General features: G+C 56.4%; 1 protein-coding gene across 1 annotated transcript; it reads right to left on the reverse strand.

Annotated features, from left to right (window-relative positions):
* Nucleotides 1–8,453: 8,453 nt before the first annotated feature.
* Nucleotides 8,454–10,896, reverse strand: SLC32A1 (solute carrier family 32 member 1). The gene is made up of 2 exons (XM_086623045.1): nucleotides 10,519–10,896; nucleotides 8,454–9,641 (listed from the first exon to the last, which is right to left on the reverse strand). The coding sequence occupies exons 1-2, from the start codon at nucleotides 10,894–10,896 to the stop codon at nucleotides 8,454–8,456; spliced, it is 1,566 nt and encodes a 521-aa protein (XP_086479171.1).
* Nucleotides 10,897–13,969: the final 3,073 nt, after the last annotated feature.

The raw sequence follows: 13,969 nt of genomic DNA on the forward strand, positions 1-13,969 counted from the left end.
CCACCAACCACCCAGCACCCGGTCTGGTGGAGACCATCAGGGTGCTCTGCCACTGCTCCAGCATCCCTCTCTTTACACTCCTCTGGAAAGTGCTTTGGGACTGGCAGATGGAAGGCGCTGCAAGAGAGCCGGTGGTGCTGGCGGGCTGTTTGACTGCTGTACAAAGCAGTAGATGAAATTCACAGCTTTCTGCTCTCAGGAAAGGATTTTGTTGTTCGATGCTTTTGAGGAGCTGAGACCCAATTCATCCTCCCTGTACCCAGGGTGACTGCCCTGGCACCAGAGGTCCCTGGCACAGGAGAAGACATTCCCTGGAAGCACAGGGGCATGTGGACGACCAGTAAATCCCCAGCACAGGGCAGGTCCTCACCTGGGGATTCAACATCAGACACCACCAGGTGCCTGGGGCAGCTGCAGAGGTGTCCTGGCCAGGCGGTTGTCCCCATGACAGGAGACATGAGTGGGACAGGTAGATGTGAGCAGGGTCAGCCTCCAGCCTGCAGCCCACCAGGGCAGCCCTCCCCATGTGCAAGAGGTGAGACCTTCCCCCTTGCCCTGCCCCTGCGCACCCACAGCCGCGTCCAGCAGCAGCCTGCAGCAGCCCTCGCCCCTTGCCCAGCGCTGCCCCTTGCCCACAGTGGGACACATTAGTGCCATGTTGAAGGGGCTGCTGGATGTGGGAGAGCTTGCAAGGCTCATATATTATATGGGGACGCAGGCACACATCCCTGTAGATACCGCAGGGCATGGCCATGCACCCCTGACACCAGGACTGGGCTTGGCCCATTCCCCTGCCCAGCACCCGCACGCTCCTAAACAGAATGAAGCAGCTCCAGTAAAGCCAAGGCCAGCTTGCCTGGGTGTGGGGTTTTGCCAGCGTTGCTGGTCTCCTGTGTGGGGGTGGTGTTCCCCTGCCCTCCAGAGAGCACATCTATGCCAGGAAAACCTCTGGCTGGACCTGGGTCCAGAGGTGACGAGCAGCTCTTGGGTGGTTTAACCCCTTCTGTGCATTTCTCCTGCCTGGGCTGGGCTTGGTCAGACCCTGGTGGCAAAGTCAGGTGAAGTGGGAGCAGAACCAACCCTGGCTGGTGCCACTCACCCCGGGGAAGCCACATCTGCAACTTCTCCAGGGCAGGACACATTCAGTGAACAACAGGTCCAGCCCGTTGTCTCTACAAAAAAAGTACCTCTATATATATTATATTATTTTATATGCTGTGCATATATGCTATTTTATAGGGAAAGGTGTATTATCTTAATCTCCTTATCTAGCAATACCCATAACAATAATCATAAAAGTATCACTGAAATGGAACCACACACTCCTGAGCAATGGGAATTGCAGGGAAGGGTCCAGATAAGGTTAAAACAAATGTTTCTCTAGAGAGCACAAAGCAAGTTTCCATTGACCTGCAGTGAAAGGTGACCCGAAATGTTTGGCTACTCAGTTATCTCTGTTGGATAAGGAATAGGATATGGACAGAGATAGGGATAGGATATTCTTTAAAAGGTCAGAGCCTATTTCTTCACCTTACGAGGATTCAAGAAATACTAAATAGACAATTGGTAACCAGTGGGGTTCTTTAAAATATTTTTTTTCTCTCTGCATATATTTTTTTTAGTTTAGTTTCAAAAAGCCAGGGCTTTGCCTCAGGCATTGCCCTTGATTTTGCTGTGGAGTCCCACCTGGGCGCTGGGAATTTTCCCATGTTTTGGTGAAAGGAGCCAAGAAGAGGCCACTCAGGACCAGGTTTTTACTCTGAAGGGCAGCTAAAGTGGGTTTGAGCAACTCTTGCAACTCTCTGTGCCTCCATTTCTACGGATATGAACACAGCAGAATATTACTGATCTCTTTACATCTCCAGAGGAATAAATGCCTGCTGTTATTATTGCTGTCACATGAGTTGACTGGGACTTTCTTGCTCCCAAGTGTTTTTTCGGTGTAGGCACAGCCCCAATGAATAAATAACACAAAAGTTGGAAGCAGCCTGACTCTGACTGACCCTTCCTCTCCTGGCCAGCCTTGTCCTCGAGGAAGGTGCAATTCTCCTGCTTGCTGTACTCTCCTCTCCTTCGCAGGACGACTTCAGAACACATTACCGCCTATGTTTTAGAGCTTTTCTTTAAAAAACCTGTTTTTTGGGAATGAGCTCCTCTTTTCCCCAGCAGTGCAGCCCGTCTGACGCAGGGTGCACACTCAGGGCCACCACCCCTGGCTCGAGCCCCACATGTGACTAGCCTGGTGAGGACAGGGCAGAGAGGCAGTTTCCCGGCCAGATTGAGCAGGGCTTAACAGCTTGGAAACAGCTCAGAGAGCCTGAAACCAGGCCCCTCACCGCTGGCACAGTGCTGGGTTCGTTAGGAAAGCTTCTGGGCAAAGCATCCATGGGAATGCCTCCCCTCCACCCTGCTCCATCCCCATCCCCATCCCCATCAGCTGCCAACTCGAGCTCAACTGCATGGGATGCACGTTTTCACCCCTCTTTATCCACATGCAAAACCTGAGAAGCAACTGGTGCTGGCACAGCTGGAGATTGTCTCCAGCAGTCCTATATACTAGATGCAGTGGGCAGCCAGTCCCCGCTGGGCCAAGCACTGCTCGAGGCATTAGCAGGACACGGCAGCTGCTGTGCGAGGGCAGCAGCCCTGCGCTCAGATCTCTGCAGCCCATCTCCGTTGCTCTGCTCCGGCGCTGAGCAGAAACAGCCCGGGCTGTCCTGCGGGTGAGGGCTGGGGGATGCCCCATCACAGGGATGCTGGACACAGCATCCCTGGGCTTTGCCAGGCCCAGCCTGGCTGCAGAGACACAGTCCCGGAGACTGCAGCCGAAACAACCTGAAATTTCTGGTGCAAACCTCACCATCCCTGTGCTGGCTGCAGAGCCCCAGCGCAGCCCAAGCTCCTTCCGCTGTGCAGGTGGCTCAGGGCTGCAGGAGGGGACACAGTCGGTCACCAGGTACCTCTGCTGATCTGCCAGCTCCTGGAATTACGCAGGGTCAGAAACACTTGTGACTCCTCCCTGTGGGAGCTCACCTAGGGATGGAAGCTGGTATGGGGCTGCGGGCATGAGCAAGGTGATGGAAGCTCCTTGTGATGGAAGCTGCTGGTGACTGCTGCCCTGGGGAAGGCATAGTTAATGCAAGAAACCTTTCAACCTAGAGAAAACATTTCCAGGGAAGCAAGGAGGCTGCTGTCTCCTCTCTGGATTCCTCCATAGCCAGGAAACAAACCCACTGCTGGAACTCAAAACCTCTCTGCTTCCAGCTGCTGTCCCTGAGGCAGATCCCACGGAGCAGCTCTCCCAGGAGCCAGCTGGGTCCCTGGCAGCGAGGGATGAGCCCTTCACAAAAACCTCTGCCTCTCCCAAACGGGTTCTGGGCCTCATTAAGAAAAGGGACAGTTGTGATCATCCCAGAGAAAGTAAATGGGCGTTACCTGCAGAGAGCGAGGCGCGGGGAGCCGGGCTCCTGGGCTCCAGCAGCGGGACCAGTGGGCACGGCCACCCTCCAGCCGCGGAAAGCAGCATGGGCTGCTCTCCCTCCCGTCGCTTTGATTTTGGTGGTTCGGTCTGAAGGTCGAAGGAAAAGTCCGAAGGAGTGGCCTGTGGCAGGAAGTAAATGATTACCCTGCCACCGCTCTGAGGGGACCGGACGGGGAGCCGGGGTGGAAAGGAAAATCCATCCTCGGGGGGATTAGAGGGCAGCTGGCTGCCAGGGAAGTGCAAAGGGTCAGAACAAAGTGCTCTATTCGCCAGGGGTTGCGCCAGGTCACATGTCGGGTCTTAGCGGAGGTAATGAGGCTTGGGTCACCTCCCAGACCAGCCAGACCTCCTGGATGTGGACATGATCCAGCAGCAATCTATGGAGCTTGCCAGCAAGAAAGGAGCTGGGCGAGGTGGAGTCTCGTCCTCTGGCAGCACCGTGTCTGGGGCGGGAGATCAGGGACTTTAAATGCTTGAACTTTGCAGGTGCCATAGTCCTACAACCCCACTTCTGCCTCCTGCGTGACCCTCCTCTGGCTCCACGCTGTCCATCCTGGGTCACACATATGCAGGGACAAGCACCTGAGCAGCTGGCAAGGACCAAGCCCCATGGGGACATCAGAGGGGAGCGCAGAGAAGCCCTCTTGGAGCCAAAACCTACTGCCCTCCATTCATGCCCTCCCCCACTTTCTCCCTGTTCCTCTCCTTTCCCCTCTGCAGGTACCCAGCATCAGTGGTCGCCACATCCCTGCATGGGTGCCCAAATAATGGTTTGATGGTGGAGCGTCCTGGCGGAGTCACTGCTGGTCACTGGTGGAGTCACTGCTGGTGCCTCCAGCTCCTCACCTGAAATACAAACATCCTATGGAGGAGGCATTTTCTCATTACCCAGGAAGTTTTCTTTCCCTCTCAAAAGCCCTTTTGCCTCTGCCCCTCTCGTGGGGGTGGACCACAATGCAGTGGGTCGATAGGTCCCATAGCTCTGAGAAAACATGAATGACAGCAGAATTCCTCGAGCGCTTGTCAAACCACTGACCTCTTGCCATTGGCACACACCCATCCCAGCTGGGTCTGTGAATCCCAAAGTAGAGAGGAGAAAGAAAAGGGTCACTGGACAGGGAGGCCATTACAAAAGCAAGAGGGTGAGCTGAGGTGGGACTTAAATACACAGATGGGCACAAAGATGTACAAAATCAGGTGATGGAGAACATTGATGCCGCCATCAAAACACACATTTTCTGAAGCAGTCTGGAACACATGATTTGGAGCAACCGAGGTTCATGAGGCCAAGACAGCCAACTGCCACCACAGCCAAAGTCCCCAGCTCCATATGCATGGGGAGAGGGCAATGCCATACCTACCCCTCCGTGAGCTCCGGCACCAGTGGTAGCACGCGGAGAGAAGCGGGCTCAGCCCTTGCCTTGCTCCAGCTCCCGCCGACAGTCCTGTTGGGTGGCACAGCTGTGCAGGTGCGTGAGGATAACAGGATTTGCTATTACCCTCGTGTCTTGGGGAACAAACCCAAATAGAGGTCCCTATTGTACATGAGGAGCTGTAAAGACACAGAGAAAGAAATCTGTTCCCTGGTAGTGCAGAGAGGCCTTTGTTTGTCTCGTTTTCGGAATGAGAAGGTTTAGAGGATTGCTGCAGCACATGACCAGAAGCTACGAAGCTGCAGACAAAAGCCATTTGGAACAGAGATCGGACTTCGCCATCGTGCTTGGCTTTTCAGAAGATTCCTGCTTTGTCCAAGTTAAACCTGCTGCTATTTTGGGGTTTATTTGTTCCGCTGCATCCACTGCTCTAAAGGCTGCACATTTCCCACAACACTAGGTTCACGTACACGCTCACTACCATCAGCACCATCGAAATGTCTGCTGCGGCAGGCGGGAGGGGGCTGCCTGTATTCCAAGCCCAAGTCACAAGGCTTGCACCAACAGCCACGCTCATTCCAGCCACGGACAAGTTTAGAGGACAAAGCCTCGGCTTATCGCTCCGGCTTGCTGAGCGGGCTTGTTTCGCAAGCTGGTCGCACGTCAGCCGCGAGCGTGCGTCGGCACCCGGCAGAAACACGGAGGAAAGCGCTTAAGCAGAACTGACAGCGAGACAAAGCCCGTTGGGGCTCGCTGGATAATCACTGGCTTTGCCACAGCTGAAAACTACAGCAAGCCAGACGCTGAGATGCCCTGTCGTCCCTGGGACACGCACAGCCTGCTGCCAGGCATCACAGGGGAGGCAGAGATGCCTCACAGAGTCCCTGCGGGCGGGTGGTATCTCCGCTCCCTGGGAAGCAGGGGCCGGGGGGGGCTGTGCATAGGCAGGACTCGGGGATTTGAGGTGCCCTTGCAGGGGCTGAGGGCACCCTCTGCTCCGCCTCCCCAGCTCTGCACCCTGAGGGACAGCAGCACCGAGCCCTCGGCTGTCCTGACTTTCCCCCCACTGCCACAAAAAGGGCACAAATCATCTTACAGCCCCAAATACATTCAAAGCAGGAGCCACTTCTGTTCACAAGGCAGGGGAAAATGACAAATTTGGTTTAAAACCTCTACAAAGTTAAAGCTGCAGAAAACAGTTTCCACCATCATGTGCCCTGAACCAGAGAACCTTTGGCCCCTGAAAAACACAAAGACACGGAGCAGGTTAGTCTGTGAGCATCCCACACCCACGCACAGGCAGGCACAGGCACCCCGCTGCTCCCTACCATCCCAGCGGGGAGCACGGAGAGAAGAGGACCCTAAACACCACCGCGTGCAAGACAGATGCAAACCACAGATGTGCAGAGAAGTGTGTTAACCTTCCAGGGCTCCTCAGCTCTCCACTTACTCCCAGGATCTGAGGAGTTATCTCAGCCCCGCACAAGGCAGGGAGAAGAGGGGCTGGATCTCCTGCCGTGCTGGTCTCTTCTCGGCACCCTGAGGAGAAACCAGAGCTGGAACAGAGAGCTCACGGCAGAAGAAAAAGCAGCAGGCACCCATGGAGGAGGAGCTCCTCGCCCAGCTCCACCGGCCGGGCTGTCCCCCCGCATCCCGGGCGAGGAGAAGCGGCCGCTCCGGGCCGTGCCGCGCCGTCGGGCGAGGGCGCTGCGCCGCCGCCGGGGCCCCGGGCTGCGGGCGGGCACCCCCGCGGGGGGGCGGGCAGGGGGGCGGGCAGCTTTGGCTGCCGGTAATGACAGATCACTTGCACCGGGATGGGGATGGGCGTGAGGATGAAGATGGGGATGAGGATCCTGATGCTGAAGATAGGAATGAGAATGGGGCACAGCTGCACCTCCCAGAAAAGGGGACCGGCAGGAAGAGAAACGCGGCGCATCCGATGGGGCAGGAACCTCTCCACGATGCCCCCTACACCCACCCACAGCACCACACGTCCCTGTGCCCACGCAGAATACACCCCACAGCTCCCCTGCTCTTTCCTGTCTGAAGGTGACGGGGAAACCGCCCGAAATGCCGTTTTCCCCGGGAAGGAGCATCACTCCCCGTCTGTCCGCAACCCCTTTCCCCGGCTTGTGCCAACCCCCTCCCCGCTACCGCATTGCGGAGCTGCCCGCTGCCGTCGGGGGCCAGTTCGGGCCGGGCAGAGGGGGGATCCTCAGCCCTTACCGGGGCTCGACATGATTTAGGGGACGATAAAAGGACCCCCACGGGGACTTCTGCTGTGCCCGGGCTGCGGGAGTGCTGCCGGTGGGTGTCTGCCCCCGTCCTCCATCGCCACTGAGCAGCGGCAACGGGCGGACAACGAGTTAGTTGTTGTGGCTTTAAAATAGGTGTAAATCGAGGTGTTTTCAGCGACAGCAACCCCCCAAAAAACTGTAGGACAACCCCTTCCCAAAATATGTGTCCCATCTCTCGCAAACAGCTTAATCCCACCGTCGGTGACAGCCCAGCCTGTTACCACCGAGGATGTGGGGTACCCACCGCTGCAAGCGGGCACAGGGAGGACGAACCTCCCTCTGCCCCTGCCCAGCTCCTCCGAGCCCCCCACGAACCAGGCCAGCCTCATCAACTATGTTTTCTCTTTATTGTTCGATATATTTATGTACCACATTATATGTTAAAGATAGATTTTTTTTTTTCTGATATACATTTTTCATCTTATTTACCACAATGACACCACACGTACATCGGAAACAGCTCCACGGATCTGGTAGATTGCACAGAATGAATTGTGTTGTAGTTTTGTTCCTGTATCCTGAACGACGTCAAATCCAACAATTTTTTTTTTTTTAACTTTTCATAATTTGGAAATAACAATTGTTAAAACGAAATGAAACAAAAGTCACCGAGGAGTGGACTCCAGGTCTGCGATTTCAACCAGAGGCAAAATATGGTAATCGATGGGAAGCGCCGTTCCTCGGTGTGAATTCAGACGGAAGAATTAAGCAGTCCTGACATCTATGTGACTACGGTGTAAACATTGCAGGTAACTGGCATCGCTGGTCATCAGCCGCTGCTTGGACTTGTCGGGCTGGTCGTACAATCTAGGTCTACATCTACATCCATCTCACACAGCTTAAGATGAAGGTCCCTGCTCCCAGCACCCACAGCTGGTTCGCTTCCGGCTGTGAGCGCAGTAACCCAATCCCATGGGATCGGCACCTGTGTTTCAGGTCCTGAAACACTGAATTGCATATCTGTGAGGAGGATTGAAAACTGCCACTGTTTCCCAACAGGTCATTCGTGGGGGGCCAAGCTTCAGGCAACAAGTGAGGAGATAGGGGTGGGGCACCAGATAATTTCCTTCAAAATATTCTAAATAACAAAAAAATAGATTTAAATCTTAGCTTATTTAAAAAGACAGCAGGGTGAACACTTTCATCTCTTCTTATTTCCTTGAATTTGCAGATTCTATGACATAGAATTTGTTGGATGCACGTAACGGAAATAATGACTCTTTCCTTTAAAGGGATGCAGAATTATTTGGCTATGCAGATGTTTGATGCGATTCTGTTACTGCAACTGACTCTGGCCCCTCCTTAGTCTTCAGCATTGGTTCTGAAGGCCTCTATGAGGCCTTCTAAAGAGTGGATGAACCCGGAGACGCTGCAGATACCACCTATAACGAAAATGGCGACATCGAAGAAGACATGGTGCCACAAGAGCTTCCTCCACAAGAGTTTGAGGTGGAAAAGACTGGGGAGCAGGAAACAGAGCCCTGCGCCTGTGAGGCTCCCAGTAAGACCCATCAAGAGGGCAAAATGTGGGACATAGATAGCCATGAGTAAGGTGAAAACTACCAGGGCACATCTGAGGGTGAGTCCCCAGGATTTGAGCCGCCCATCACCCCCATAGCAGTTGGGGAAGAACGCCCTGTTTCCATCTTGGAAAAGGGACCGCTCCAGGACTTCCACGGCCGCAAAGAACGGCAAGGGGTACGAGAGCAAGGCTTTGGCCACCAAGAAAATGTTGACTACTGCCCTAATGGTGGATGGCAAGTTGTCTGTAATGACTTCCTTGGTCTCATCAGCCCAGGTCAGATAGGCGACCAAGGCAAAGAGTCCCTTAAGGATGCAAGCTGCTATGTGAGTCCAGTTCATCATGCAATGAAACTCCTTGGGGTTCTGCATGTTCCCCTCCAGGGAAGGCAGAAAGATCTGAGAGGTGTAGCTGAAGACAATGATGCCAATGGAGATGGGAAACTTCTTTACATCAATGTAAAACTTGACTTTTTCCCAGGCCCAGTCGCGTGCCCTGGAGAGGCAGTAGGCGATCACCAAGATGTTGATCACAAAGTGGGCTAATGTGCAGAGCAAGCTGAACTTGGAGACTGCCTTGAGGTTCTTCAAGAACGCACAAGGCAGGAGCACGGCCGTGGCAATGATGGACCACGACTTCTGGGAGACGGGAAGGTTGGGGAAGCTGTTGTACATCAGGTTCCCACTCACCACCACATAGAGGATGCAGGTCATGACCAGTTCAATGATCTGAGCCACGTTCACAATTCTGCCTCCGAGGGTAGGGAAGCGGGGTGCGCAGCACGCATTCGCTATGTCCACGTAGGAGTCTCTCACCCTGACTATCTCCCCATCCTCATTCTCTTCATAAAGACAGGCAATAAGGATTTTCCCAGTGTAGCAGCAAACCACCGCAGCAAAAATTATTAAAAAGAGTCCTAGGTATCCACCATGCAGGATGGCATAGGGCAGGCCCAGAACAAACATCCCCTAGAAAGAGACAAAATGGAAACCGTGTTGCTCGTCTGGCAGAGGGGACCAGGCGGGCGCCCGTACCCGGGCACACGCAGTCGCACAGTCGCAGTCACATGCGCGCTCGCTGTCTCGCTTGCACGCCATCGCACCCACGCAGTCGGTCACACAGTCACGCCATGCAACCACGGCCACACACGATTCCACCCCCCCTTTTCTCTCTGACGTAGCACCCCCCCACAATCACACCCACGCAGTCGCACCCGCACACTCACGCACACCCGCATAATCTCACCCCGGAGCACCCAGAACAAGCGAGCACAGTTTCAGCACCCGGGCTGTGCCCCACTCTCTACCCTCTCTGTCCCCAGCCCCTATCAGTGCACCAAGACCCCCAGAGCTGGGGATCCAGCTCAGATCCCAGATCCCAGATCAGGCCCACCCAGACACAGCCCCATCACCGGCACGGGCACCCCTCTCACCCCCCCAGCCCATGTGCGGGGGCAGCCTGACAGGGACACCCACCAGCCTGGCCCCGCGGGGCACTCAGGGCCTGGCGCCTCTCCCTGCCTCTGTGCCGTATTCCGGGGGCAGGGGGCAAAGCAGAGATCGGGGTCTGGAGATTTTTCCTTTCTTTTTTTTAATCTTGTTTTAAATTCTATTCCCCCTCCCCTATTTTTTCTCTATCTTTCTTCTGTTTTTTTTTCTTTCTTTTTCTCCCCCCTTTTTTTTTTTTTCCTTCCCCTTTTCTTCGACATCGGTTTGCCATCAACCCGGGGCTGCCGGAGGGCCGGGCGCGGGGCCAGGATCGGAGCGGGGCCGGGAGCCGGGCACGGGGAGCGGGGCCGGGAGCGCTCCCCGGTGCCCGGCGGTGGCGGCGCGGCGGCGGTCGTACCTGGATGGCGTTGGTGACGTTCCAACCCGCCTCCCAGGCCGTGATCTTGGGCTTGCCCTGCCCGGAGAGCTCGGAGCAGATGCCCGCCTCCTTGGAGGCGGAGGGCGGCAGGGGGCCGGTGCCGTCCCGCTGGTAGTGGATGTCCCCTTCCAAAGGGGGCTCGGCGCCCTCCTCGCCGCCCTCGGACTTGAGGATGTCCATCTGCAGCCCCTGCCGATGCTCCATGTCCAGGTCGTCGCAGTGGGCGAAGCCCACCGCCTCCTCGTCGGTGGCCGCCTGGAAGCCCATCCTCGCGAACATGCCGCTCATCTTCGCCTGGGACTTGTTGGACACCGAGGTGGCCACGTTGGAAAGCTTGCTGCGGAGAAGGGTGGCCATGGTGGCTGGCTGGCCGGCTCCGCTGCTCGGAGACCCTCGGGGACGGAGAGACCCGACGGGGCGGGGGAGCGGCGGGTCGGCGGACGGGACCTCAGCGCCCGGCGAAGGGCGGCGGCGGCTGCGGGGGGCTGCTCCGAGCCGCTACCTCCGCGTCCCGGCGCAGTGCGAGCGGCTCCTCGCCGGGGTGCCCAGGGGCATGACACCGCTGCGGGGAGCTGCGGGCCCGCACGCCCCGCTGCCCGCTCCGCGCTGCTCCGCGCTGCTCCGCGCCGCGTCCGCGCCGGACGCCGCGGCGGGATCGGGGGGCGAGTCGGGCGGGCCCGGGGGCGGTCAGCAGCCGGCGGCTGTCACCGGGCGGGCAGCGCAAGCCCCTGGCAGAGCGCGCAGAGTCTCCATCGCAGTGCGCTCACCTCGCGGAGAGAAGAGGGAGAGGGGAGAGAATTGCTGCATTTCTGGGGGAGGTACCAGCCTCCCCGGCCAAGCCCAGCCTTCCCCCCCCCACCCCCCGCCCACCCACGCCCGCCGGGCCCCGCCAGCAGCGCCGCAGCGCAGAACCCCCCCCCGCCCCCGCCGCCCCTAGGCTCCGCAGCCCCTGCGCTGCCCGCCCTGCCCCACACCCTGCCCCACACCTGCGCCGGCGGCCCCCGACCGCCAGCCCCTTCCCCACGGCGAGACAAAAGAGCCCCGTTGAAGGGGCGAACAAACGGCTCTCGACAGGTTCTTAACGAAATTTGCCTCCTCGTACTCCCTCTTTTTTCTTTTTTCTCCCCCCAAAAACGTGCGGCCCCTTCGGAGGCGGGGGAGAGCAGCGGGGGCAGCTCGGGCAGCGGGTTCTGTGGAGCACAGCGGTGTGTGGAAACCCGCGCACAGGGTTTAACCCGGGTTTAGGGCGCTGTAACGACTCGTACGGTCTGTGTGCTCCGAAACCGGAGCGAAACGGGTTCCCGCTCCCGCCCCGGGGCTGCCAACCGGGCGGCAGCGCCTCTGCCCCGCGGACCCTCACCGGCACCGCCCCGCAGCTGCGGGATGCCGGCACCCTGCGGGGATGCTCGGCTGCGGATTTCCCCTTTTGGTCCTCACGATCTAATGTAGAGGTTCTCCTTTCTTTAACAGAACACCCATATTTTCGTTTTGCTTCCAAACATTTATACTTTTTTTGTAACTAAAAAGCCTTACGATTTTTTTCTGTTTAATCTATTTCCGAGGTGAGCAGCCGAGACAGCAAACAACAAGAAATCCCCGTCCTGTTTTGTAGCAAAAACAGATACAGGGTGGAATTGGGAGCGTTGGCATTTTGGGGCAGTGTGTGTGAGAGCACATCCCCTCTGCTGCAGGGAGAGCGTTTGAATCGTTGTTTTATTAAAAGAATAAGTGTTCCTTTAAAGGGGTGGGAATGAATCTGTGTTTCGTTTGCTGTTTTGGAAGGTAAAAAAAAGAACATTTTTTTACTATAAATGGGCGGAAAAGACAGAGCTAAATTATTTCCTGATGTCGTTGATGAGGGAGCGGGGAGGGAGCGCTCGGGCTGCGGTTGCGGGTGGGATGCGGCACCGAACAGAGGCGGGGAACGAACCCCCCCGGCTCCTTGGAAAAAACCCTTAAACACCCCTGTTTTGTTGGATTTTGGTTTGTTTGTGATTTTTTTTTGCGGTGGTCGGTTTTGGGTTTTTGTTGTTGTTGTTGCTGGTTTTGTGTAGGGTTTTGTTTGTTTGTTTGTTTGTTTTTTTCCTGCCAGAATCCGAAAGGAATTGGGCGCAAAGCGACCGAAATAACGTCAAAACAAAAAAATAATAATAATATCCTCGGAGAGGGCTTTACCCCTTAAAAGATATTTCGAAAGGCCGCTGCTCCCGGCTCCCTGCGCGGCGGGTGCTGCTGCGGCAGATACTAACCCCCCCCAAAAAAAAAAAAAAAAGAGGCTTTTTTATAGGAACCGTTCCTGGGCGAGGGGAGGGAGGGAAGAAGGCGCTGAGCGCGGCGCACCCTTGGCTTGGCGGAGGAATTATTACATGTCAGTGCACAAATAGGTCGAGAAAGCCAAGCGGGGCACGATTTCGCCGCGGGTTTGGCAGTGGCCCGCCCGCCCCCGGGGCACGGCGAGGTCCTGACGGGCTGCGATTTTACCGGGGAAAAATTCAAAGGAAGCGGAGGAGGACGCGGGGGGCTGCGGCTGTCACCGCTGCATCTTTACGGTTCTGGAAAACGACTGCTACAATGAAAAAAAAAACAAAAACCATCTCCAGGAGTTAATTCAACGATTTTTTTACCGCTTTTTTTTTTAATGTAACCGAAGACAGGTTCATTGCGAAAGAAGACGTGAAGGAGACCTATTTCTGGAGGCCGCAGGGGGCATCAGGGAGGAAGGAACGAAAATTCACCCAAACCGCTGTCTGGTGCGTGAATATTTCTTAAAATCGCCCTGGCACATCCCCTTGCCTGCCCCGGCACACCGTTTATAAACCTCGGCCTTGCCCCGCCGGGGCACCGCGCCGCCCCTTCTCTCCCCCTGCACCCCTCGATGTCGGGAGGGGAAGGGGGCTCCGGCCACCGGCATCATGCCACGGGTGGAGGAGACGGGCTTTCGGCTGCTCCTTGAGCATCCAGAGTATTGGGGATGGGATGTGCTGGGCTCGGGAGACATCTCTTAAGGAAACAGACAAACAAACAAACAAAAAAAACAAACAAAAAAAACCCAAACACGACAACAAAAAAAAATCCCAAATCAAATTAAAAAGCCCTACAAAACCAAACCAATAACAACAAACCCCGAAAGTATAGGGAGATTGAAATGAAGTCCCTTCTCCCGGGCCGGTGCGGAGGCGAGCCCCGAGGCGGGGGCTCCCCGCGTGGGCCGTGGGACCCTATGGCCTCGGACCGTTTCTCCGGGCGGGGATGCCCTGGGCGCGGGGGATCTTTTTTTTTTTTTTTCCGCTGCTGGATGCAGCAGTGTCTCCTCCTTGCCCGAGGAGCCCCCACTCCGCCACCCGCCGAGCCTTGGCGGACACCGAGGCGAGGAGGAAAGCCGGGGATGCAGGAGATGCAGGGGACGCGCGGGAACGCCGCGGGGGTGCGG

Source organism: Tauraco erythrolophus, chromosome 18 (assembly GCF_009769465.1).
Source record: "Tauraco erythrolophus isolate bTauEry1 chromosome 18, bTauEry1.pri, whole genome shotgun sequence".
Classification (NCBI taxonomy): domain Eukaryota; kingdom Metazoa; phylum Chordata; class Aves; order Musophagiformes; family Musophagidae; genus Tauraco; species Tauraco erythrolophus.